The 25518-nt window shown below is 37.6% G+C and overlaps 4 protein-coding genes across 7 annotated transcripts; all 4 read left to right on the top strand.

Annotated features, from left to right (window-relative positions):
- Positions 1–2458: 2458 nt before the first annotated feature.
- LOC140790421 (uncharacterized) lies at positions 2459–6412 on the top strand. 2 transcript variants are annotated; one of them, XR_012109402.1, is made up of 4 exons: positions 2459–2968; positions 3059–3460; positions 4747–5358; positions 6044–6412. XR_012109402.1 is itself a non-coding variant. In XM_073140503.1 (3 exons), exons 1-3 carry the CDS (start codon positions 2540–2542, stop codon positions 5230–5232), a joined length of 1317 nt encoding a protein of 438 aa, XP_072996604.1. In that variant the 5' UTR covers positions 2460–2539; the 3' UTR covers positions 5233–5358. The 2 variants fall into 2 exon arrangements, 1 of the variants encoding a protein (XP_072996604.1); XM_073140503.1 differs by lacking the exon at positions 6044–6412 and having other exon boundaries at positions 2460–2968.
- Positions 6413–10511: 4099 nt separating this feature from the next.
- LOC140790420 (uncharacterized) lies at positions 10512–16965 on the top strand. 2 transcript variants are annotated; one of them, XR_012109401.1, is made up of 5 exons: positions 10512–11093; positions 11184–11585; positions 12968–13579; positions 14264–14696; positions 16558–16965. XR_012109401.1 is itself a non-coding variant. In XM_073140501.1 (5 exons), exons 1-5 carry the CDS (start codon positions 10635–10637, stop codon positions 16559–16561), a joined length of 1605 nt encoding a protein of 534 aa, XP_072996602.1. In that variant the 5' UTR covers positions 10512–10634; the 3' UTR covers positions 16562–16965. The 2 variants fall into 2 exon arrangements, 1 of the variants encoding a protein (XP_072996602.1); XM_073140501.1 differs by having other exon boundaries at positions 14264–14391.
- A 1827-nt stretch (positions 16966–18792) lies between these two features.
- LOC140790422 (germin-like protein 5-1) lies at positions 18793–20199 on the top strand. Of its 2 annotated transcripts, none has more exons than XM_073140505.1 (2): positions 18793–18987; positions 19453–20199. In XM_073140505.1, exons 1-2 carry the CDS (start codon positions 18870–18872, stop codon positions 19992–19994), a joined length of 660 nt encoding a protein of 219 aa, XP_072996606.1. In that variant the 5' UTR covers positions 18793–18869; the 3' UTR covers positions 19995–20199. The 2 variants fall into 2 exon arrangements, with proteins under 2 accessions (XP_072996606.1, XP_072996605.1); XM_073140504.1 differs by having other exon boundaries at positions 18793–18990.
- Positions 20200–22564: 2365 nt separating this feature from the next.
- Positions 22565–23591, top strand: LOC140790233 (germin-like protein 5-1). Its single transcript, XM_073140217.1, has 2 exons — positions 22565–22808; positions 22905–23591. Exons 1-2 carry the CDS (start codon positions 22691–22693, stop codon positions 23444–23446), a joined length of 660 nt encoding a protein of 219 aa, XP_072996318.1. The 5' UTR covers positions 22565–22690; the 3' UTR covers positions 23447–23591.
- Positions 23592–25518: the final 1927 nt, after the last annotated feature.

The raw sequence follows: 25518 nt of genomic DNA, 5'->3' as shown, positions 1-25518 counted from the left end.
TTTCCAATTTCTAAAAACTTTGCCAACAGGACACATGCAAATCCCCGGGTAACCCGAGACTAACTAGAACTAGACTTGATCAAATGACCCAGCCTGCTCGTGCCCGGCCCGGATGCGGTTTAGGCCCGGCCCAACCTGAGCCAGAACTACCCATGGGCGGCACGGGCCAGCCCTTTGCCCGCCCGTTCTGTTACAGTAGCCCGCCCGCTCTACTATAGTAAAAACCAATGAAAATTTTGGTACTATACCATTTTATATTTTTTTAAGCACACCTATAATTTTTTTTAATTTATTATTATTATTTTTTAAATAGAAGAACATAAATATATTTTTTAAAAATAAGCTAATAGAAAAAAAAAATTCTAAAAATAGCTAAACTATGGGTTGAGGCTTAGTGATTGGTGAGTCAAGCCGGCCTGGCTCGATTGGCTAGCCCGATCTCTCATGGGCCGACGGGCGATAACGGGCTAGACTATTCTAGCCCGGCCAGAACCCGACCCGGCCCGAGTAATTGGTGGGTCGGGCCGTGAATAAATACTTAAGCCTGGTTGGCCTGAAAAGCCTGGCCCGAACCCGACCAGACCCGCCCGATGATCATGTTTAACTAGAACTTGACTCGTTCATTAATAAATGAGATGCAAATTTAAGCTTCTTGACTCAAATGGATTAGCTGAGATTGAATGAAAAACACATCTAGTTAGTGAATGAGTTGAGAAGCTTATTTAACACTACACTTGATCAATGAGCGGATCGAGTTTGAGTCAGGTTTTTTAGCTCGGACTGGGCCAACCCTCTATTTGCTATATCGGGTTTGCATTGGTTTAGGTTGCGTCTTTATTGGGGCTTAGGTTGTGCTAAAGGTATAATATATATCGTTAGTTTTATTGGGGCTTAGGTTGTGCTAAAGGTATAATATATATCGTTAGTCTGATTATCTAATAGTTTAAGATTTTAAATTAAATGGTTGTCTATCATAGTATCAAATACACGGATTTCTAGTGGGCTGTGCAAATAGAGATGACAAGGAAGGACAATCAAATATAAACTATTTATATGGAAAAACTTCAAACCAGATAAAATATCAAACCTAAATCAAAGCTAATCATTAAACTAGTAGCTGTCATTAAGAATCTTCACCAACCGATTCCACAACTCAATCTGTACTAATCTTGCTTGCTAAAACTCAGCAACATGCTATATAATTTTTTGCTAAAACTCAGCAACACGCTACTTTTCGTGATAAGTTTTTCAAACCTCAGTTACCCTCGAGGCATAGCTCTTCTAGATCTGATATAAATATGTTGAGACCAAAAGAAATAACATAAGTATCTCTTATAATAAGATAAGTATCTTTTCAAAGATTTTTTACGAATTCTCTAAGACATAAGATAAATAGAGATTAACACAAATCTAAATCAAATAAGCATTAGGTTTTTCGTTCAAACGCCCGAAACTCTCGTACAATAGACTTTAAACCTTCATTATGTCATTCACGTTAATACAAATACCTATATAGATAGAAACATATTTGAATTAAGTATATTAATTCAGTCTACAATATTGTACATATAATATCTAAATATATAATAATTTAGAATCAAACTATACTAATCTCTATAATTATTATACTTAACAAAGGTAAATATATTATATGTATTTCACTCTACATACTATACATTATTCACAAATTAATTAATTATGAAAAAAATCTGATTTGAATTAGCTTCGTAACTAATAGAAAAGGAAAATAAAATAAAATAAAATAATAAACCTCCAACTGCTAAAGAGTACTGGTCTTGGCCCAGCACCAATCCAAATTAGACTGTCTCGTGCTTAGGGTAGGGGTGAAAACGGATCGAATATGGATCGGATATTGCTCAACTCATATCTGGATCTATATTTTTAGTCCGGATATGAATTCAAATACGGATATTGGACGGATGGCAAAATTTAAAACCATATCCTAACTAAACGGATAATTTTCGGATAAAGGATCGGATTTTAAACGGATATTGATTAAATTTAAAATAATTATAATATTTTATTTATATATAATTAACACAAAATTATGAAGAGTTTTATGACAAATAATTTTTTTGTATGTCAAATTTATAAAATTAGATAAATTAATCTCTATAAATAATATATAACGTATTATTAGTAACAATATTAATATTTACTATTTAAATAAGCAAACTAAAAACTGTAAATCATTTAAAAAAATATGCGGATAAACAGATATCCGATATCTGTATTCGAATCCGTATCCGAATCTGTATCTGAATTTTTTTCAAAAATTCTATTCGTATCTGAATCGGATAGAAATTTTTTATCCGAATCCGATCCGAATCCGATCCGAATTGGATTGGATAACGGGTCGAGTCGGAGTCGGAGTCGGACCCGTTTTCACCCCACTTACTTTATTTAAATATCGCAACGCACTCAAGCGTACGTTATTTTTTCCCAATCCTCTTCTTACTCCTCCTCGCAAAACCCTAATAAAAATCTGTACTTCACACACGAGTGTCAGCGGATCCCGATGGGTCGTAAGAAGTTTATTGACAAGAAGAACTCCGCCACCTTCCATCTCCTCGCTCGCGACTCCTCCTCCTTCTCCTCATCCACTGCCGCCGCCGACCACGTCTTCGTCAGGGTGGACAACAACCCCTTCCCCGTCCACCCCGGCTTCCTCGACGACTTGCATGGAAACCACTGCGACGACGCTGACGCGGGGGATGCCGAGGACGCCGCTCCGGTGCCGTGGTCATCTGCCGCCGCCGCCGCCGCCGCCGTCCCTTCCCGTGGAGGGCTTCCCGAGAACGTGAGGAGGGATATTCTGGAGCTAGGGCTCCGAGACGACGGATACAACTACCTCGTCCATCTGCGGGAGATCAATGGTGCCGGTGGTGGTTCCGCCTACTTCGACAACCCTAGAGCAAAGCTCGATCGTGTTCCTCTCGATGTTAAGGTGCTTTCAGTTACTACGATCGAGTAATATAATTTCTTCCTTGATCTGTTGTTTACTTGTTTTACTTACGTTTTAGTTGCATGTACGTAGGCGTATAATGCTTCTAGAGTGCGAATTAGTGGCGATGCTTGTGAGGACGAGGAATCGAATAGAGATTCCTTTTATGCTGTTGCTTCAAAGACGGCCGCTGTCAAGGTTCAGAGGGCGGTGGATCCGGATGTGGCTAAGCTTCTTGATGATGATGATCTCTCACAGTTTGGTTCTGATGTGGAGGATTTAGAGGAGGATTTTGTCATTAAAGCTAATTGTCCTGAAGAAGAGGAAGATGAGGTGGAAGAGGAAGAAGAGGAGGAGAACAGAGAATTGTTTAGAAGTGGCAGGAGATATGATGCCAAAAAGGAAGAAGGTTTTGATAGAGGTAATGGGGACAGTGAATTAGAAGATGGTGCAAAGCAAAGAGTTAGAAGACTTCTGGATGAGCAATTTGATATGGTGAGCCTCTTTTGTTTCCCTCTGAAAATGTAAGTTAAACCTAACTAAGGAAAGTTAACAAAGATGATGACTGTAAAATATCAACCATCTCGATGTGGCAGTAGAAGTTCAACTGTTCTTGCATCCATATACAGTTTTGTATTCGCAATAATCGCATCTTCTAGGTAGTATCTTAGCATGAGTAAATCTTATTACAGAACCATATACAACATTGTTAACTATCACGAGCATGCTACTACCATTTTTTTTGGGACACAATATTTTGTCATATATTAGTATATTCCTGAGTTGTTTCCTTTTTAAATCATATATTTGATTCTTACAGTTCAGATTTCAGGGAGTTGCAGACTAGAGATAACTTTTTTGACTTCATTTGTCATGGCCATGAAGAATTTAAAATTGTTCAAAGTTCATATGGTTAAGAGTTTATTAGACTTGATCAAAATTGACTTGAAATTAATTTGGAGCTTAGGAGTTCTGTGTGAAGCTTATTTTTGCCTTAACAGGCCATTTGTATTGAGATGGATTTAAGTAAAGCACGGTTCAAGCTTGATTAGTCAAGCACTTAAGCTAAAATTGGCTTCAATTGAGTTTATTTCAAACTTGATTTTATTGAGTTTAAATTTATCAAAATTGAATTAAAACCTGCATAAGTATTGGTGCATAATTGATTAATTTGTATTAATACTGAATTCAAATTTTACTGTATCTTAAATGTATACATAATTTTATAAATTTATCGAACCACAGTTGATTGAGCCAAAGTGTGTTTAAGTTCATTTTGGAATCAATTTTGAGGTTTAGAAGATTGATTAAAGCTCGGCACATCTTAATTTGAATCAAGCTTAGTCATACCTACTCAACCCTCCTTAATTATCATGCTTTAAAAGATCATAGGTATTTCCTGATATGAATTGAATATCTATCATGACTCGTTGGGACCTTTTGGCATTTGTATCTTACTGACTTTCTGATGCCTATTTCTTTGCTAATGACTTGATGCAAGTATTTATGTAGTCTAGCAAATCAATTATTATTTTCCTTTTCATAATCTGGAATCCAGTATGAGGATATGTACTATCAGATCTAAAAAAAACTTCAGCTTATAGTGCCAGTCCTACTGTCTTATTAAAAAATTCAGATAGTTTATTTTTTTTGAAATTTATTATATGTTGTCATAAACATGTTATCTTCTCCTTGATCTTCTATCTGATAGTTTTGATGGATTCCTTTCCTACCGGTCCATTGCTGTCTCCTTCACTTATATTATTTTTCTGTCGTTTCAGCTTACATTGCGAGAATATGATAATGACAGTGATAACGATGATGCTGGTTATATTGAAGAAGAACATGAATCACTTGCCAATAAGCTTAAAGATGCACTTAAAGAGTATGTCACTGAAGATTTAGAACTTGATGACAAGTACAGAGTTCCAGCGGACTTTAAGCATGGACAACAAGAGTCAGGCGAAGTTGCAGAGCTTGATGCATCTGCTGATGTGTTTCGTAGATGTGCAGAATATGCTGAGAAGTACTTAAATGAAAGTGAGGACGATAAAGAGGTTGTACTTGTTGACGAAAGTAGCGATGAATCTGAAGTATGGGACTGTGAGACTATCGTTTCTACTTTTTCAAACCTTGACAATCACCCTGGGAAAATACAAGCTCCAGGAAATCCTAAAAAACGATTCCCAAATGTTTTCTCTAGAGACTCAACTGTAAAACATGATATGATTACTCTGCGAGGGAAGGAGATGCTGCCAGTGGATTAGCTACCCCAGAAGAAAAAACATACTGAAAGTGCAAAGAAAGAAAATACTTTAGTCACTTCCAGCAGTGAGAAGCCAAAGAGAAGAGTGCACACAGGAGAGTCAAAGGAGGAAAAGAAAGAACGGAAGGTCACTTCTCAGATTTGATTTGGAGTCAATTAGTTCTTTAATTTTATTTTATCACTTATCACAACTTAAGATGCAAAAAAGAAATGGAATTGAAGTTGTTTGACTTAATGACTGTAATCATCTGTTGCCCTTTGTCTGGAGGATGTGAACGGAAACAAAAGATCTGCTAAGATACATGGTAGATGTCTAATCTTGATTAGCTGAGTGTACTCTTAGGCTTGTCTATAATTATGCCACAAATGAAAAAAACAATCACTTAAGATCATCTGAAGTAATCATTCTTTGATAAGCATTAAGGGCATCACAGATTGACTTTAAGTTCAAAATTTTAATGTCCATGATCTGACTTGACCTTGTATTCTTCTGTCTCATGGATTGCTAATTGTTAGATAATATCAGTTTGCTGATAGTTGTAAATATCAGATCTGACTTCTCAGTGCGAGTATATCTGTTCAGCATTCATATCGACCAGTGTACAGCTATTCTCTTTTTCCTCCCAAATGGGACTGGATATTTGGGGAAGATTTATTGGCTGTGATGATTGTTAGTGGATCTTAGTTTGTATATCTATCATATTTCTTCATTTGGCCGCACTTTAATTCAAGTTTTCTTCATATATTCACCGATAACTTGCTGGTACTTCTTCTTTGATCTAGTTTTCATACTGTAACTGTTGCATTCACAGGCTGCTGTAAAAGAAGAGAGGAGAGAAGCACGAAAGACGAAGAAGGAACTGAAAGGTTTGTACAAGTGTGAAGCTCAAAAGGCTCAGAAGGTTATTGCTGTTGCAGGACCATCTTCAATCCACCTTATGTAAATCCTGGCTGCTGATTTTTTTTTTTTCTATTTGCAATCTTTTGAAATCAAGATGGACCGAGTTCTTTTCTCTTCTTTTCTGACTTTTGAGTGGGATTCTGGGGTTTGTATCTTGGCGATGGTATCTGTTTGTATGGTGGTTGGTAGCCTTGATGATGAGGAATGGAATTTCCACTCCTGTTTTCGTCTTTGAGAACGTCATGGATAACCAGCTTCATATCTAACTTGTTCTATCTAACTTGTTCTGCCAATCAATTCTTTCTCCATAAGTACGGAGAACGCTATGCCCATTTCTCGCTGTACCAATCTTTTTGCCTTTTTTTTTTCATAATTTATGAACTTCAACAAACTTACATGCAGTTTTTTCTCGCATTCTCTTCAATTATTATTAGTCATGTTTTAAGTGTGAAACTGAACTTCTCTACTATCATAAGACTATTGAAAGCATTAACTTTTAAGGCTGGATGATTTCTTCCTTTGTGGAAACTTTGGTGAAATTGAATGTTTTGCTAATTTGAGTTGATTAATAGTTAAGAAACAAGCAAAAATAAAAGTTTATTGCTTTAGTTTGCTCTTTTTTTAATTATTATCATTGGAGGTTGTTAGTCCAGAAGTTTGATGACAGTGGTATCTAAATTGGCTTTTCAGTCAATGCTGCATAAAGATTGCATCAGAATTATTATTTAAAATATTCTTTTGTATAATAAAGGCTTTAAGTATTTTGAGTATGCTATTTGTGTAGTTCAATGGTTGGCAAATTTTTTGGATAGCTAAGTTATGAAAGTTGTCTGGGAACTTAAATTCTGTATAATTTTGACATGTATGTTATCCATTATTGTGTGTATGATATTGGATATTCCTATGTGATATGGTTGATTTTGGTCCCAGTAGGTTTGAGTTAATTTGTTCAAGACTGGCACTTAAGTTTGGAACTTTGGAAATTTTGTTGGGTTTCAGGACCTGAGCGACAACTTCTATGCCAATCATCAGCAAATAGGAGGTGGGTGAATACCGGTGCTCGAGCTGCCAATTTGATTCCTTTCAGTTGTTTACTCTAGACTACAATATTAAAAAGGAGCGATAGGACATTTTCCCCTATGATAAAGAGGTATGGCAAGAGAAATGTAAACCAAAGCACCATGAACTAGTTAGAGGACTTAGGGAAGAGATTTGTAGAAAAATGTAAAGGCCTACCTTTGGCACTCATGGTTTTGGGGGTTTATCTGTCAAGAAATATTGACTACAAAAATGGTTAAAATCGGTTGAAAGAATGGAATACAACAAAATGGATGTTGGGGGAATATTGGCTCTTAGGTACCATGACTTGCCACCATTACCTGAAATCTTGCTTTTTGTACATTGCATCATTCCCTGAGGACTATGTTGTCATGGTAACCATGCTTATCATGTTAGTTTCCATAACTTCTTTGACAACAGACTTGGTTAAAATATACCTAATCTACGAACTCTCCTAGCCTCTAAGTTAATATTGGTACCATGCCTTAGTGAATTGAAATTCCTATGTGTGCTTCTCCTGGAGGGTTTACGACACATTGAGTATCCTAAGGAAATCGAACAAATGATCCATCTATGATATCTTAGATTTAGAGACTCTCGATGCAAGAGGAACAATTATAAGATGGCTTCCAAGTTCCTTTTGGGACATCCCAATAATGAGGCAAGTATACTTGGAGTATATCACATTTTTAACTCCACCAATGTTATATACTTGGAGTATATAACATCCCAACTCGGGCAAATATTCTTCGATGAAGTTTGTTTCCCTACCCGTGAGTCCAACTTACCTGTGTCTCCTACATCAACTCAACCCTCTTAAAATGTTCATCAGAGTGCCACTCAGTCTACTCAAACAGGTTTGATTCCTATCTCTCCTTTTCCTTTTCATAGAGACACACTAGTAACAGATACTATAGATGCTAACCCATCACATAAGCCTTTAACCAACACTAATAATCCTACCTCTACTTCACTCTCACCTTATTTAACAATACCTATCATTGACAATACATTTGAATGAGTCAACCTTAATGAGCCACCAAATCCTCCTCCTTACCGAATTGTCACTCAATCACACATTGGAAATCTTAAATCAAAACCCTTCACTAACTATCATATATATTACTCCACAAGATACCCTCTTGTTGCCTTACACACTGTCCAAATTCCATCAGAACCCTAAACCTATAACTAAGCTGCTACTAACCTCGATTAGTTAATAGTGGTATATGGTCCTTGTGTCCTTGTCCCACTAGTCATAATGTCGTTCGCAACAAATGGGTGTTCAAGATCAAGCAAAAACCTGACAAAAGCATAGAAATATTTAAGGCCAAACGCAAAGGGCTTTGACCAAAAATATGGCATAAACTATTATGAGACATTTAACTCTTTGGTTAAGTCATCTATTATCTATATTGTCTTAGCTCTTGTTGTCTCTCAGAATTGGCATGTACAACAATTGGACGTGTCAAATGCATTCTTACATGATTTTTTGACTGAAGAAGTATACGCCCAAGCTTCTCACTTAGGGGTGATTGGTGTTGTGATCTATTTTAAGTCAATGACAAATATGCCCTCAACTTTAGCGGTAATTCTTCTCATCTATTTTAAGTCAATAAGTTTGATCGATACATATCAGGTTTACTTCAACGTTTATAATTTTATGAACAATATTGAATTTTTTTATAAAGTTAACTATTGAATTTCTAATTGCAATTATATATGAGCCGGTATATGCAAGCATCTAGAAAATTTCAATGGTATGAATTCAAGTAACTAGATTTTTGTGATACAGATTGGGAATAGTGATCTTGATACAAGAAAATCAACTTTGCACTACTTGGATTCTTCCTGCATATAAAAATTAATAAAAGCATAGATGCTCTTATGCTCTAAAAATGCCGGCGCCCAAGCTTCTCACGCCGCCTGAGGACACCCGAGCTCCTCGCGTGAGCTCCCCCCTCACGCCGATCTCCCCTCTCAGACCGCCCAAGGTGATCTCCCCCTCACTCCGCCCCAATGCCGTGTTCAATCATAATCACCCTTACTCGCAAAACCCTAATAAAATACTCTCCTTTACCGCCGCTGATTGATACACGAGTGTTAGAGACGGATCCCGATGGGTCGTAAGAAGAAATTTATTGACAAGAAGAACTTCGCTACTTTCCATAGTGATGACGCTGACGCGGAAGGATCCTCTATCTTCGCCGACGCGCCGGGGGATGCCGAGGACGCTTCTTTGGTTGGGGCTTTTGTTTAGGATGGGTCTTTATATGGATATGGATTGGAACTACGTGAGAGAGGAGAATGCAAGAGATGAGATCTATTATATGCTATCAATTATAAAATATAAAAAATTAAATATGGAAAGACTATCAAACATAAAACTTTTTATACGGAAAAACTCCAAAAGTATAAAAGATCAAACCTGTAGCCGTAATCTTACAAATCACTATTCGATTCCATAACTCAATTTATACTGATCTTGTTTGCTAAAACCTAGCGACATACTACTTTTCGTGATAAGTTTTTTAAAACTCAGTTACTCTAAGGCATAGCTGTTCTAGATCTGATATAGACATATTGAAATGAGAATAATTTAGCACGTTCATCTAAAGTAAAGAAGTAATATCTAATTACTCGAAACGATAAGTATCTCTTAAAATAAGATAAATATTTTTTCAAAGATTCTCTACTGATTTTCTTAGAGATAAGATAAATATCTAATGTAAAGAAGTAATATCTAATAATTTAGCACGTTAAAGTAAAGAAGTAATATCTAATGGCCTAAGTATCTCTTAAAATAAGATAAATATTTTTTCAAAGATTCTCTACTGGTTCTCTTATAAAATAAATATCTAATGTAAAAGAAGTAATATCTAATTCTCTTAAAATAAGATAAATATTTTTTCAAAGATTCTCTACTGATTCTCTTAGAGATAAAAGATAAATAGATATTAACATAAATCTAAGTCAAATGTTTTCATTCAAACGCTCCAAACTCTAGTACAATAGACTTTAAACCTTCATTATATCATCCACTTTAATACAAATACCTATATATATAGAAACATATTTGAATTTAAGTATACTAATTCAGTCTACAATATTATACATATAATGTCTAAATATATAATTATCTAGAATCAAACTATACTAATCTCTATAATAATTATAAGGTAAATATATTATATGTATTTCACTCTACATAGTATAGATTATTCACAAATTAATTAATTATGAAAAAAAATCTGATTTGAATTAGCTTCAACCATTAAATAACTAACTAATAGAAAAGGAAAATAAAATAATAATTTCTTACGCCCTACGAAATTGTAACTGGTCGGAAAAAAGAAACATCCGGAAAAACCCTAATAAAAACCTCTCAAAACCCTAATAAAAACCTCTCCTTCACCACCGCTGATTGATATACGAGTGTCCCGATGGGTCGTAAGAAGAAGTTTATTGACAAGAAGAACTCCGCCACCTTCCATCTACTCGCTCGCGACTCCTCCTCCTTCTCATCCACCGCCGCCGACCGCGTCTTCGTCAGGGTTGACAACAACCCCTTCCCCGTCCACCCCGGCCTTCTCGACGAGTTTCATGGAGACCACGGCGACGACGCTGACGCGGAAGGATCCTCTATCTTCGCCGACGCGCCGGGGGATGCCGAGGACGCCTCTCCGGTGCCCTGGTCATCTGCCGCCGCCGCCGCCGCCGCCGCCGTCCCTTCCCGTGGAGGGCTTCCCGAGAACGTGAGGAGGGATATTCTGGAGCTAGGGCTCCCAGACGACGGATACAACTACCTCGTCCATCTGCGGGAGATCAATGGTGCCGGTGGTGGTTCCGCCTACTTCGACAACCCTAGAGCAAAGCTCGATCGTGTTCCTCTCGATGTTAAGGTGCTTTCAGTTACTACGATCGAGTAATATAATTTCTTCCTTGATCTGTTGTTTACTTGTTTTACTTACGTTTTGGTTGCATGTACGTAGGCGTATGATGCTTCTAGAGTGCGAATTAGTGGCGATGCTTGTGAGGACGAGGAATCGAATAGGGATTCCTTGTATGCTGTTGCTTCAAAGACGGCCGCTGTCAAGGTTCAGAGAGCGGTAGATCCGGATGTGGCTAAGCTTCTTGATGATGATGATCTCTCACGGTTTGGTTCTGATGTGGAGGATTTAGAGGAGGATTTTGTCATTAAAGCTAATTGTCCTGAAGAAGAGGAAGATGAGGTGGAAGAGGAAGAAGAGGAGGAGAACAGAGAATTGTTTAGAAGTGACAGGAGATATGATGCCAAAAAGGAAGAAGGTTTTGAGAGAGGTAATGGGGACAGTGAATTAGAAGATGGTGCAAAGCAAAGAGTTAGAAGACTTCTGGATGAGCAATTTGATATGGTGAGCCTCTTTTGTTTGCCTCTGAAAATGTAAGTCAAACCTAACTAAGGAAAGTTAACAAAGATGATGACTGTAAAATATCAACCATCTCGATGTGGCAGTAGAAGTTCAACTGTTCTTGCATCCATATACAGTTTTGTATTCGCAATAATCGCATCTTCTAGGTAGTATCTTAGCATGAGTAAATCTTATTACAGAACCATATACAACATTGTTAACTATCATGAGCATGCTACTACCATTTTTTTTTTTTGGGACACAATATTTTGTCATATATTAGTATATTCCTCAGTTGTTTCCTTTTTTAATCATATATTTGATTCTTACAGTTCAGATTTCAGGGAGTTGCAGACTAGAGATAACTTTTTTGACTTCATTTGTCATGGCCATGAAGAATTTAAAAGTGTTCCTTCTTTTCATGGACTGAAAATTGTGTAGCCCCTATTTGATTAGTTGACAGGTTACTCGTAGAGCAATAATTATAAGGCAATCAAAGTTCATATGGTTAAGAGTTTAGTTGACTTGATCAAAATCGACTTGAAATTAATTTGGAGCTTAGGAGTTCTGTGTGAAGCTTATTTTTGCCTTAACAGGCCATTTGTATTGAGATAGATTTAAGTAAAGCACGGTTTAAGCTTGATTAGTCAAGCACTTAAGCTAAAATTGGCTTCAATTGAGTTTATTTCAAACTTGATTTTATTGAGTTTAAATTTATCAAAATTGAATTAAATCCTGCATAAGTATTGGTGCATAATTGATTAATTTGTATTGATACTGAATTCAAATTTGACTGTATCTTAAATGTATACATAATTTTATAAATTTATCGAACCACAGTTGATTGAGCCAAAGTGTGTTTAAGTTCATTTTGGAATCAATCTTGAGGTTTAGAAGATTGATTAAAGCTCGGCACATCTTAATTTGAATCAAACTTAGTCATACCTACTCAACCCTCCTTAATTATCATGCTTTAAAAGATCATAGGTATTTCCTGATATGAATTGAATATCTATCATGACTCAGTGGGACCTTTTGGCATTTGTATCTTACTGATTTTCTGATGCCTATTTCTTTGCTAATGACTTGATGCAAGTATTTATGTAGTCTAGCAAATTAATTATTATTTTCCTTTTCATAATCTGGAATCCAGTATGAGGATATGTACTATCAGATTTCCATAAAAAAAACTTCAGCTTATAGTGCCAATCCTACTGTCTTATTAAAAAATTCAGATAGTTTATTTTTTGAAATTATTATCTTCTGTTATGTTGTCATAAACATGTCATCTTCTCCTTGATCTTCTACCTGATGGTTTTGATGCATTCCTTTCCTACCGGTCCATTGCTGTCTCCTTCACTTATATTATTTTTCTGTCGTTTCAGCTTACATTGCGAGAATATGATAATGACAGTGATAACGATGATGCTGGTTATATTGAAGAAGAACATGAATCACTTGCCAATAAGCTTAAAGATGCACTTAAAGAGTATGTCACTGAAGATTTAGAACTTGATGACAAGTACAGAGTTCCAGCAGACTTTAAGCATGGACAACAAGAGTCAGGCGAAGTTGCAAAGCTTGATGCATCTGCTGATGTGATTCGTAGATGTGCAGAATATGCTGAGAAGTACTTAAATGAAAGTGAGGACGATAAAGAGGTTGTACTTGTTGAGGAAAGTAGCGATGAATCTGAAGTATGGGACTGTGAGACTATCGTTTCTACTTTTTCAAACCTTGACAATCACCCTGGGAAAATACAAGCTCCAGGAAATCCTAAAAAACGATTCCCAAAAGTTTTCTCTAGAGACTCAACTGTAAAACATGATATGATTACTCTGCGAGGGAAGGAGATGCTGCCAGTGGATTATCTACCCCAGAAGAAAAAACATACTGAGAGTGCAAAGAAAGAAAATACTTTAGTCACTTCCAGCAGTGAGAAGCCAAAGAGAAGAGTGCACACAGGAGAGTCAAAGGAGGAAAAGAAAGAACGGAAGGTCACTTCTCAGATTTGATTTGGAGTTAATTAGTTCTTTAATTTTATTTTATCACTTATCACAACTTAAGATGCAAAAAAGAAATGGAATTGAAGTAGTTTGACTTAATGACTGTAATCATCTGTTACCCTTTGTCTGGAGGATGTGAACGGAAACAAAAGACCTGCTAAGATACATGGTAGATGTCTAATCTTGATTCGCTGAGTGTACTCTTAGGCTTGTCTAGAATTATGCCACAAATGAAAAAACAATCACTTAAGATCATCTGAAGCAATCATTCTTTGATAAGCATTAAGGGCATCACAGATTGACTGTAAGTTCAAAATTTTATTGTCCATGATCTGACTTGACCTTGTATTCTTCTGTCTCATGGATTGCTAATTGTTAGATAATATCAGTTTGCTGATAGTTGTAGATATCAGATCTGACTTCTCAGTGCGGGTATATCTGTTCAGCATTCATATTGACCAGTGTACAGCTATTCTCTTTTTCCTCCCAAATGGGACTGGATATTTGGGGAAGATTTATTGGCTGTGATGATTGTTAGTGGATCTTAGTTTGTATATCTATCATATTTCTTCACTTGGCCGCACTTTAATTCAAGTTTTCTTCCTATATTCACCGATGACGTTCTGGTACTTCTTCTTTGATCTAGTTTTCATACTGTAACTGTTGCATTCACAGGCTGCTGTAAAAGAAGAGAGGAGAGAAGCACGAAAGACGAAGAAGGAACTGAAAGGTTTGTACAAGTGTGAAGCTCAAAAGGCTCAGAAGGTTATTGCTGTTGCAGGACCATCTTCAATCCACCTTATGTAAGTCCTGACTGCTGATTTTTTTTTCTATTTGCAATCTTTTGAAATCAAGATGGACTGAGTTCTTTTCTCTTCTTTTCTGACTTTTGAGTGGGATTCTGGGGTTTGTATCTTGGCGATGGTATCTGTTTGTATGGTGGTTGGTAGCCTTGATGATGAGGAACGGAATTTCCTCTCTTGTTTTCGTCTTTGAGATCTGTCAACTGTGTTTAAAGAACCAAAATCCTCGTGGATTTATCCTTGTATGGAACATCATGGATAACCAGCTTCATATCTAACTTGTTCTGACAATCAATTCTTTCTCCGTAAGTACGGAGAACGCTATGCCCATTTTATCTCTCTGTACCAATCTTTTTGCCTTTTTTTTCATAATTTATGAACTTCAACAAACTCACATGCAGCTTTTTCTCGCATTCTCTTCAATTATTATTAGTCATGTTTTAAGTGTGAAACTGAACTTCTCTACTATCATAAGACTATTGAAAGCATTAACTTTTAAGGCGAACTTTGGTGAAACTGATTGTTTTGCTAATTTGAGTTGATTAATAGTTAAGAAACAAGCAAAAATAAAAGTTTAGTGCTTTAGTTTGCTCTTTTTTTCTTTATTATCACTGGAGGTTGTTAGTCCAGAAGTTTACAGTGGTATCTAAATTGGCTTTTCAGTCAATGCTGCATAAAGATTGCATCAGAATTTTTATTTAAAATATTATTTTGTATAATAATGGGCTTTAAGTATTTTGAGTATGCTATTTGTGTAGTTCAATGGTTGGCAAATTTTTTGGATAGCTAAGTTATTAAAGTTGCCTGGGAACTTAAATTCTGTATAGTTTTCACATGTATGTTATCCATTATTGTGTGTATGATATTGGATGTTCCTATGTGATATGGTTGATTTTGGTCCCAGTAGGTTTGAGTTAATTTGTTCAAGACTGGCACTTAAGTTTGGAACTTTGGAAATTTTGTTGGGTTTCAGGACCTGAGCGACAACTTCTATGCCTAGAGTGATATACCCGTCATGATAATAATTCCAAATGGGGGTCAAACAATTAGTATTTATTAATATAAGTGTGCAAATATTATGTTTTGATATTAGTTGCCTAAGGTCATTCTTGAGGCCATTATGTTACTTTTTTTCAAATAGGCTGGTATATTCAAGGAAGGCTTCTTCATATGGTTATTTTCCAAGGAATGAGTAGAGAAATATGTCTAATATAACTTCAACAGACAAGAATTAATATTGAGTCAAGTAGAGATGTTCAGATTGAAAGTATTTTGAATTGATTTGAGTAGGTTATCTAGTTTGTTTTGGTGTGAACTATTCAAGTTGTAAAGAGGACTGCAAGGCTAGAAGAGTTTGGATGGTCATGCAGTATAGTCACTTGGAGGAATTCTGTTGTACTATTAAATTAGGAGGCAAAATAGACCTGATGCTGATCCCCAATGACATGATGAAAAGTGCCAGCTCTTTGTTTATGCATTATTTTAGGTTTGTTGAGGGTTAGTACCTAAGCAGTCATCTGTTCTCTTGGTGCACGAGAGCTATCTCACAAGGAATTATTTACTTTGCTTTTTCTTTCTTGTTTTATGATTTGACTGATTTAACATTAATGCTACGATAAACCTTGTTAGCTAGTGAATTCAAGTGGTCTTTATCACTTATGACACCCAATAGATAGCAGGCTATATGGCTGCTGCTGCCTTGATCCCAAGGTAGGCATATTAACATTTAAATTTGCTTGTCACCTTCCATCAGTGAAGGGTTGATTAAATAGGCAACAAATGATCTTCTAGTATAAATAGTGAAAATGTTATAGATCATATGACCAGTGTAAAGTGAAATCTTAATATGATGGATTAGAAGTTTGGAAGATTGGAAACCAACTTGTGCTCAAGCTGAATTCTTTAGAAAGCATTATTTTTGCAAATGTCACAGAAGGTGACAGAAGCTTCAAAGGCCCCTTGTTGGCAGTTACGTTGGATACCGTGGCCCTTTCTAGACAAAAGTTTTAGGACATAGTATATGTAAAATGTACAAGTTCGTTCATATCTCCATACAGTTGCTTAGATGCAGTCAGTCAGTTGTTATTGCTTTCCTTTTTTCTGCTAAAATGCATTATTGATTTGAGACGCTAACGAAGGAGCTAATAAAGATGTTCCAAATAACAGGTAGCTTGCAGGATGGCCGGTGAAGCTGAAACTCATCTCTGGGATTATGTTAAAGCTCGGAAAGTAAGTTATACATCGACTGGATGTTGCAGCTTCAGTCACTATTCCAGATGTCCTTGTTTGTCAATGAGAATCCCAGTGGGGAAAGCAGACTATTTTGTAAGATAGCTTTCTTGGAGCACAATATCAGTCATACACGGCACTATCGTTAGTAGTTTCATTCTTGGGAGCAGAAGTGAAGACACTGGAACTGACAAATTGTTGCCCTTTTCTTTTCCTTCATAAGACCAACCTTTGATACTCCGATGTACCATGCAGTTTTGACAAATGAATACTATGCGTCCTTGTTTTTATGTAACCTTGATTATATTTCTAAGATTACATCCAGAGCTTTTGTTCCTTTATTAATATCCCGACTTGTATCTAGTTCTCGATCCTGTGGTCCATCCTGTTGGAATATGAGTGGTGCTAAAATAATGCAATGCCTGGTTGGATTCTACGACTGGATAATTCGCCCGTCTTGCTCATCTACTGGAAAAGCTTGCAAGTTAATTCTCAGTAGGTGAGTCGTCTGACAAGTTGTCTCTCCCTCGTCTTCCGGCTTAAATGTCACTCTGAACTTGAGTCATTGAGACTTGGTCAGCCCACGAGGTGATCATTTTGGGACGCAGTTGTCGCTTTTACAAACTATTTGGCAGTTGGATGACTGTGATGTATTGCCTAGTTATTTATTGCATTTCTGCTATAATTTGGGATACGAAGACTAATAATCTTACAACATATCCTTATTTCAGATTTAACCCTGACTATATATAGGATTCCAAATCAACTAGTAAATCTAGCAATGCTCTTGTTATATATAGTTAATTAATAGTACATCAACACAGTTGGCTTTTGATTATGCTCAAGTTGTCATAGAAAAAGAATATATGAACTTAGCTACTTCCAGACATGCAAAGGAAGACTAAATCAAGGGCGAGATAGTTTTGGGCCAAGAGAATAAATAATAATAATAATAATAATAATGATTGAAAGATGGTTGCATGAAGATCCATGTGATAATATGGATATATGTATGCATACATAATCTCCAATCCTACCTAAGTGCGGATCTGAGGAGTAAAAACAACATTATCCAACCCAACCACCCCTTTGTGTCTTAAATACATTTGTACTCCACGTTCATCTCATTGACTCCAACACTTCCAATTACGGAACTTGGGAGGAGAAGACCAAAAGAAGTGAGAGATTTCTTCCAATGTGAGAGCCTGCATCATGGATATCCAAGCATGATCAGTTGACCAACAGCCAGGATTCTACTATATCGATTGGTATTTAGCCATAATAAATTGATTCATAAATCATGATCAGTTGACTAATAGCCAGGATTACTTTTAAATTTTTCTTTTTTTTTTTGCTCCAATCAACTTCAACGAACTCCTCAATCATGTTTCACTGACTAATGGAATATAAGGAGCATATCCTCTTTCCTCACAACGAAAATCAGCTGGAAAAATAAAAATCTTATCCACTCAAGCATCCTAATAAACTAATGCAAGCCTAAAGAGTTAATAAAAGGAGTAGTGAGAAAGGTCAACTGGTATCTAAAATAGATGGTCTACCTGTCCAATAGTTATCCCAAACTAGGGGACCTAATGATATATATATTCATACATAAATACTTCTTCATTAACCAAACTCTTAAAAATTAATTTGTATTAGTGAATGAATATATGCATATGCAAGTCAAGTTAATCTGATTCGACTGTGAAAAGTAATATATATTCGACAGTTAATTGACCCAAAAGTTTTAACTTTTAGATAATGAACTAATATACTTTTAAGATGTATATTTACGTGCAATACCTACATACAGCAAGTGGAGATATGAAAAATACCCTTGGCATACATTTAAGAAGGGGAAAAAAATTGAATCCACATCTCGCAAATTAATTTTTTAGTATATTTATAGGCTTCCACATCTCGCAATAATACATCTACCACTCTACAGACTTTGTTCCTTATCCAAATGATATCAAGTTGCCACGATGAAGACAAAATATAAGGACAAAATTAATAACACCCTTATTAAAGAATATATACAAGTGGAGACTAAATAAACATATCGACGTTCCAACTATTCGTGGTCAAATCCCTCAGCAATCAGCATACAACCTCACATTATCTTTCTCCCTCTTTTATTATATATACTAACCCCCTTCTACGAGATTTAATGCTTCCCGGCAACTCCATATATATCCTTCTTCTTCCCTTCTTAACTCTTAAGACATCTCCCCATCAAGAAACACACCATGGCTAAGTTTTCTTGCCTCCTCTTCCTCTTCTCCCCTCTCCTCTTTCTTCTAGCCGCTCCCTCCCTCGCCGCCGATCCCGACATGCTCCAAGATGTCTGCGTCGCCGACCTCAACGGTAGTAAGTTAACAATGACACTCTTGCTTCCTCTAGTACTCTACAGCTCCTACTACTTATATATAGAAGCAGTACAAGAAGATGGTTTTTCTTTGTCTTTTAATCTTTTTTACTGTATACCCTTCTAAAATCTCTCATTTATGTATGCTCTCGTGAAGTTGTGAACACTTGGTTTTTGATATTCTTTAATATCTTTGGTTTTACATGGATGCCTCTAAATTTCTCAAACCTAATTAACCATTAAATATAAAAAAAAATTTGTTCTTATTTACATATATTCTTTACAATTAAGGGTACATATATCTTCATATATTAAATTACTAATATTTTAACCTTTAGTCGTATAAAAGTAATCTAAAGAGTATTCGTGCACCTATTAACTCAAATCCATAGTGTACCCTTTTTTGATGGCTTATTAAGCATTATGGTGAACTAATTATCTAACAATTAGTTAATCAAACACAGGCCCGAAGGTCAATGGATTCCCCTGCAAGGCGAACTTCATGGAGGAGGACTTCTTCTTCAAGGGCCTGTCCATGCCCGGCAACACCAACAACCTCATGGGCTCGGTGGTGACCGGCGCCAACGTCGAGAAGATCCCGGGGCTGAACACGTTGGGCGTGTCCATGTCCCGCATCGACTACGCCCCCGGCGGCCTCAACCCGCCCCACACCCACCCCCGCGCCACCGAGATCGTCTTCGTCCTCGAAGGCTCCCTCGATGTCGGGTTCATCACCACCGCCAATAAGCTCGTCATGAAGACTATCAACAAAGGCGAGGTCTTCGTCTTCCCTCGCGGCCTCGTCCACTTCCAGAAGAACAATGGCTATGGACCCGCCGCCGTCATCGCCGCCTTCAATAGCCAGCTTCCGGGCACGCAGTCCATTGCGGCGACTCTCTTCACCTCGACGCCGCCGGTGCCGAACGGCGTGCTGACAAAGGCGTTCCAGGTCGGCGACGACGTGGTGGAGAAGATCAAGGCTAAATTGGCGCCGAAGAAGAGCTAGATGCATGCAGAGGGATTGGATTTGCATGCATGCATGCATGTCTAGGTTGGTTGTGTGCGTGTTATGATTTGGTGATGGTCGATCATTGTGTTGTTTTAGCTTGAATAATAATAACAGGAGTGCGCATAGCAGAACGCCATTAGTTTATTTCTTGATTGATTTTTTATTTGTCAATAAAACGTTTCTACGATTTGCTTTGCTGCAATCTTCTTCTAACTGTGATTGGGCAAATCTAATTGCTGCAAAAATGTGCAGGATCGAAATCCTAACTGTACATAATGGTTTAATTGGGATACCATAAAAAAAGGAAATAATTATACAATGCTAATTAATTTGTAATGGAATCTAATGTATGTGTTATTTTAGTTTTTTTTATCAGAGAAATTCATGGATTGGACGACTACTTCTTCCGCCAAGATGGCAAATGAAAGAAAAAGAAAAAGAAGAACAAGAACGGAACTGAACAAATTAATAAGTAAACATCACTTGTCTTTTGATTGAGTAGAATTTGTAGGCTAAGTCGAGTGGGCCATATATGATCAAATTATGTTCATCAAATCATAGCTGGCATATCCTATGACCCTATAATAGATAGCTCTTTTCTCATCTCCTTTGTGGGTCTTCCTTGTCGCCGTCGCCGGTGGCTTGCCACCCTCTTATCTCCCCTCGCCAAGTAGTTAAGCGGACAGGAGAAGCTTTTATCATTCCCTTGGGCCCCGCCACCCCCCTCCTCTTCTCTACAGCCTCTTCGCCGCCAAGCCTACTCACCACGATCGGTTCCACCCCACCTTTCTCCTTCGACCACACCCATCTCTCCTATCATCTCTCTTCTTTCTTCCTCCACCCGCACCCTTATCCCTCCTCTTCTGCTGAGCCGATGCGGATGCACCATTAGTGCCGCCACCTCCCCTCCATCTCTCCTCTGCTGGGCGTGGGCAGTGATAGATCTCTCCCTCCTCACTCTTTGCTTCATGACCCGGTCGCCTAGTCTTGCCTGACTCGTACTCCTGCCAGAGTGGATCAGAAAGAGTACGTCGGGTGTGGGCCTGGGGAGTCCTCTCTCCGACTTGTTGCTTATCTTGCCGAGGAAGCCGACGGTTGTTCGTGATAGTGTCAGGCTGTGGTGCGGTGGTTTGGGGTTTTCTCGTCGCCATTTTCGATCGCTTTGAGCTGATGTGTGCCGTTGAATCTCTGGCTAGGATCGTAACATTGTGCATTTGGGCTCCTTCCCTCTCATCTGTTCCTCCGACAGGAGGTGGCCACTTCTCAAGTGTTTTTTTTAAAATTTCTATTATAGATTGTGTCTTCAATTGCTAATTACAATGGAGTCGCAAACTAACTTTAGACTTTTTGCCCATATGAACTAAGAATGTGGTTCGTGTTGCATTTATTTGTTTGTTTCACTGTTGTAACCAAAGGAAGATTTAGAGTTAAAAGCCATCCTATATTTTCCTCAAAATTTGTGTACAAAGCTTCAATGAATTAGTGAAACTACAGCCAAATAAAAACTGGCATATTCTGCAATTCATGCTAAAACTCTTCAACACATTTATTGCATGCAGAAATTAATTAACGTATCAATAATTTTCCATTAAGTGATACCTATCGATGCAGTAGGTTCATAGCATCTGATTGTGTAAATAATATTCCTTCGTCCCGCACATCTTGGATCCACTAAGCTTTTATTTAAAAAGAAGAAGAAGAAATGTATTAAAATTTAGCCACCATGATTACAAAATACTTGGAGATATAAAGCTGTCAGAAAATCACCATGCACATACACCATGATTAACAAACCAGTTGACAAGCAGATTAGCTTTCCTGAAAATATTATTAATTTGATAATTTTAAAAATTATGAGTTAGAGTATTAATTTAATATAATCAATAATCGACTCCACGTTCAAGACGCCCTCATGGCCTTGTTGACCATATTGACTAATAAAAGAGAACACGACTGGACCCACACATTAATGATATCTTTATTTCATAGAGGAGAAGAGCTTCATTTATCATCACAACAAAAAAAAAATCGAACTATAATAACTGCAGCGTATCCTTGAAATAAAAAAGAAGCCCCATTTATGTAGGACTACAAAGCATGCTCCTCCACCTTTACCTCTGCCCACAAAATAGGGTCTCCTAGTCTTGGATTTGCAGGAAGAGCTACCAAACACTGTTCCTTATTAAAAAACAATATCAAGTTGGTATATGATAACATGGCCAAGCAATCTATATCCTAAGCAAATAAATAGAAAAAGAAAGGTCTAACAACACACCACAAAAGAAAGAATAGAAGCAGGGATTAATTTGTCATAAATTAGTTCCAAAACCCCTCTTCATAACTCCTACTAGTCAATTAATCCATGTCTTCTTTATCACTGCATATCACCATCAATTACAAAATAAAACAAAATGAGACAATTCCTCCAAGTCATTTCTTACTTAATTAGCAAGGCCTTTTTCATGCCTTCATTCTCACATTAAACTTTCCTCCACTCCAATCCACCCCCTCTCAAATCTCTACCCCACCTTTGTTATATATACTATCCACTCTCCTCCCATTATTTGCATCCCACTCTCCTCTCTATCATCCAAGGAAAAGTCAAAGGCTTATAACCACAACAATAAATACAATTAAAAGCCAACCAGAAGCAGCAGCAGGAGGAGGAAGCCAATCTCAGGCCATCAAGCACCATGGCCAAGTCTTCTTCTTTCCTCCTCTTCCTCCTCCTCCTCTCTCTCGTCGTCGCTCCGTCCATCGCCGCCGATCCTGACATGCTCCAAGACATCTGCGTCGCTGATCTTTCCTCTGGTAAGTAAAAGACTGATGCTCTCAAAACATACTAGATCTTTGATTCTCCTTCTTTTAACAAACTAATGAAGTATACTACTATGCATTTGACAACAGGTACAAAGTTGAACGGATTTGCTTGCAAGGCAAATGTGACAGAGGATGACTTCTTCTTCAAGGGCCTGGCGATGCCCGGCGCCACCAACAATACCTTGGGCTCGTTGGTGACCGGCGCCAACGTCGAGAAGATCCCGGGGCTGAACACCCTGGGCGTGTCCATGTCTCGCATCGACTACGCCCCCGGCGGCCTCAACCCGCCCCACACCCACCCCCGCGCCACCGAGATCGTCTTCGTCCTCGAAGGCTCCCTGGACGTCGGGTTCATCACCGGGGCCAATAAGCTCGTCATGAAGACTATAACAAAAGGCGAGGTCTTCGTCTTCCCTCGCGGCCTCGTCCACTTCCAGAAGAACAATGGCTATGGCCCCGCCGCCGTCATCGCGGCGTTCAACAGCCAATTACCGGGCACGCAGTCCATCGCAGTCACCCTGTTCGGTTCGACCCCGCCGGTGCCGAACGTCGTGCTCACCAAAGCGTTCCAGATAGGCACCAAGGAGGTGGAGAAGATCAAGTCCCGCCTCGCGCCGAAGAAGACCTGAGCTCAGGATGCATTGAGCTCAAAAAAAGAAATCCAAGGACTGGTTGCTTTCTTCATGTTGTTTGTAACACATTTCCTGCCGTTGCTCGCACCACTATCTACTCTTGATCCAATCATTTGCTAATAATAGTATTTTTATGCGTCAATCACCATAATGTAATTTCTAAGCTGATAATGCAAAGCTACAGAAGATGAAAGACTAGGTGGCGGTTAATGAACATCGAGAATGTAATAAATCAATCTTTGCTGCAATTTAAAATCTAACTATAGTTCTTATCCGCCCGTAAAATTCATTTAAGAATGATAAGGTTACATTCCCATTGCTTGACCTGATCAATCATCCATAGAAGTCTAACTGAATGAGCCAGATGAACAAGCGGATACTAAAAATATTTGCCTATTTCACTGCCGTGGCATTCCGTTCAACATTCAAAAAGTGATAAAAATAGGATCTCAGGTGATGGTGTAACCCCAGAAGCAGAGCCTAACAATCAAGAGAAGTTACATTGAAGATAAAGTATTCTTACAAGTTTGTCTGAAGCAGTTAAACCTGAATCAGCATTAGATCTGTTAATCTTCTGATAGCAAACCAAAATTAAGAAGCAGCAGATCTTAACAATAGAACTCATTCCACAACTTCTAGCAAATCTCAACAATAAAGCACATACATGCTTAAGCTAACTACTTGGAGTAGTGCCTTGTTCTGCTATTTTGTTCTGTCCAAATCTTAGAAACAGAAACTCTAACCAATTCTCGATTATTTTTTCCACCAGAACTGGTCAATCAGCTAACTATTTATCCACTTGACGGGACAGTAAAGGTTACAATAATCCACAAAAGTATGGAAGAGGAGACTAGCAGGAGATTATCAAACATACGGACTAGATAACAATAGATAATTTTGCCTATTCATGCAACATTATGGAAGAGAGAAGCATCAGCTACAGAGGAAATGAACAAATCCAGGAAGATACTTTTGTAAGGAAGGAGTGAGAATTTGTCAATTAATAAGACTAGGAAATTCACAGCTTTCCTTGGTGTCAAAACTCCATCTTCCATTTGGCATAAAAAGGCTAGGTCATCCCACACAATCAGCTGTTCGAGGGGTGATTAGTTGCTATCATTACCTATTCTATATTCTGCTGATAACATTAATGTATGTGAACCTTCTCAGACTGCAAAGAATAAACAATTACCATTTTCTAAGTCTTTTAGATCAACTTCTAATCCTCTTGAATTTGTTCATTCAGGTGTGTGGTCTTCTCCAGTTAAATCAATAGGTGGTTGTAATTATTATGTGCTTTTCGCCGATAATTTTTCTCGGTTCACATGCCTTTTTTTTTCTATTAGATTAAATTATGATGTTCTCTCTTGTTTTATAAAATTTTAAGTGCTTTGCTGAAAAATATGCTATCTTGTAAAATCAAAGCCTTATAATCAGACGAAAGTGGTAAATTTAACTCAAAACATTGTAAACAATTTCTTGAGACTCGTAGAATTATCCACCATATTCAATGCCCATACACTGCCCAACGAAACAGTTTGGCAGAAAGAAAGCAATGGCACATAGTGGAGGTAAGTTCAGCATTATTAGCTATATCTAGTTTACCCCCAATGTTCTTGGGTAGATGATGCATTCCCCACATCATCAATTGATCTAATCAATAGACTTCCTAATTCAGTTTCTAGAAACTGCAAACCCTACACAAAATTATTAAATCATGAACATTATTGCACTTAAAGTTTTGGGTGTTCTTGTACCCTCAGAGCCTAACACTTATATTTCTCTTCTACCCTCCAAGCCAACAACATTTTCCCAAGCTATGAAGTCCATAAAATGGAGAGAAGTTATGACTACTGAGCTGAATTTAATGCTTTGCAGGCTAATCAAACTTGGACGCAATGTCCTCGCCCTGCTAAGCACAATGTCATAAGATGCAAATGGGGTTCCAAAGTTAAACAAAAGTCAGATAGCTCACTTGACAGATATAAGGCACGATTAATGGCTAAAGATTGAGCAACATGATGGTATAGATTATACTGAATTATTACTCTTGTGGTAAAACCGACAAC

The sequence above is a fragment of the Typha latifolia genome, chromosome 6, assembly GCF_019914945.1.
Source record: "Typha latifolia isolate L0001 chromosome 6, TyphaL0001v2, whole genome shotgun sequence".
NCBI lineage: Eukaryota > Viridiplantae > Streptophyta > Magnoliopsida > Poales > Typhaceae > Typha > Typha latifolia.
This window is presented reverse-complemented; position numbering and strand designations above follow the sequence as displayed.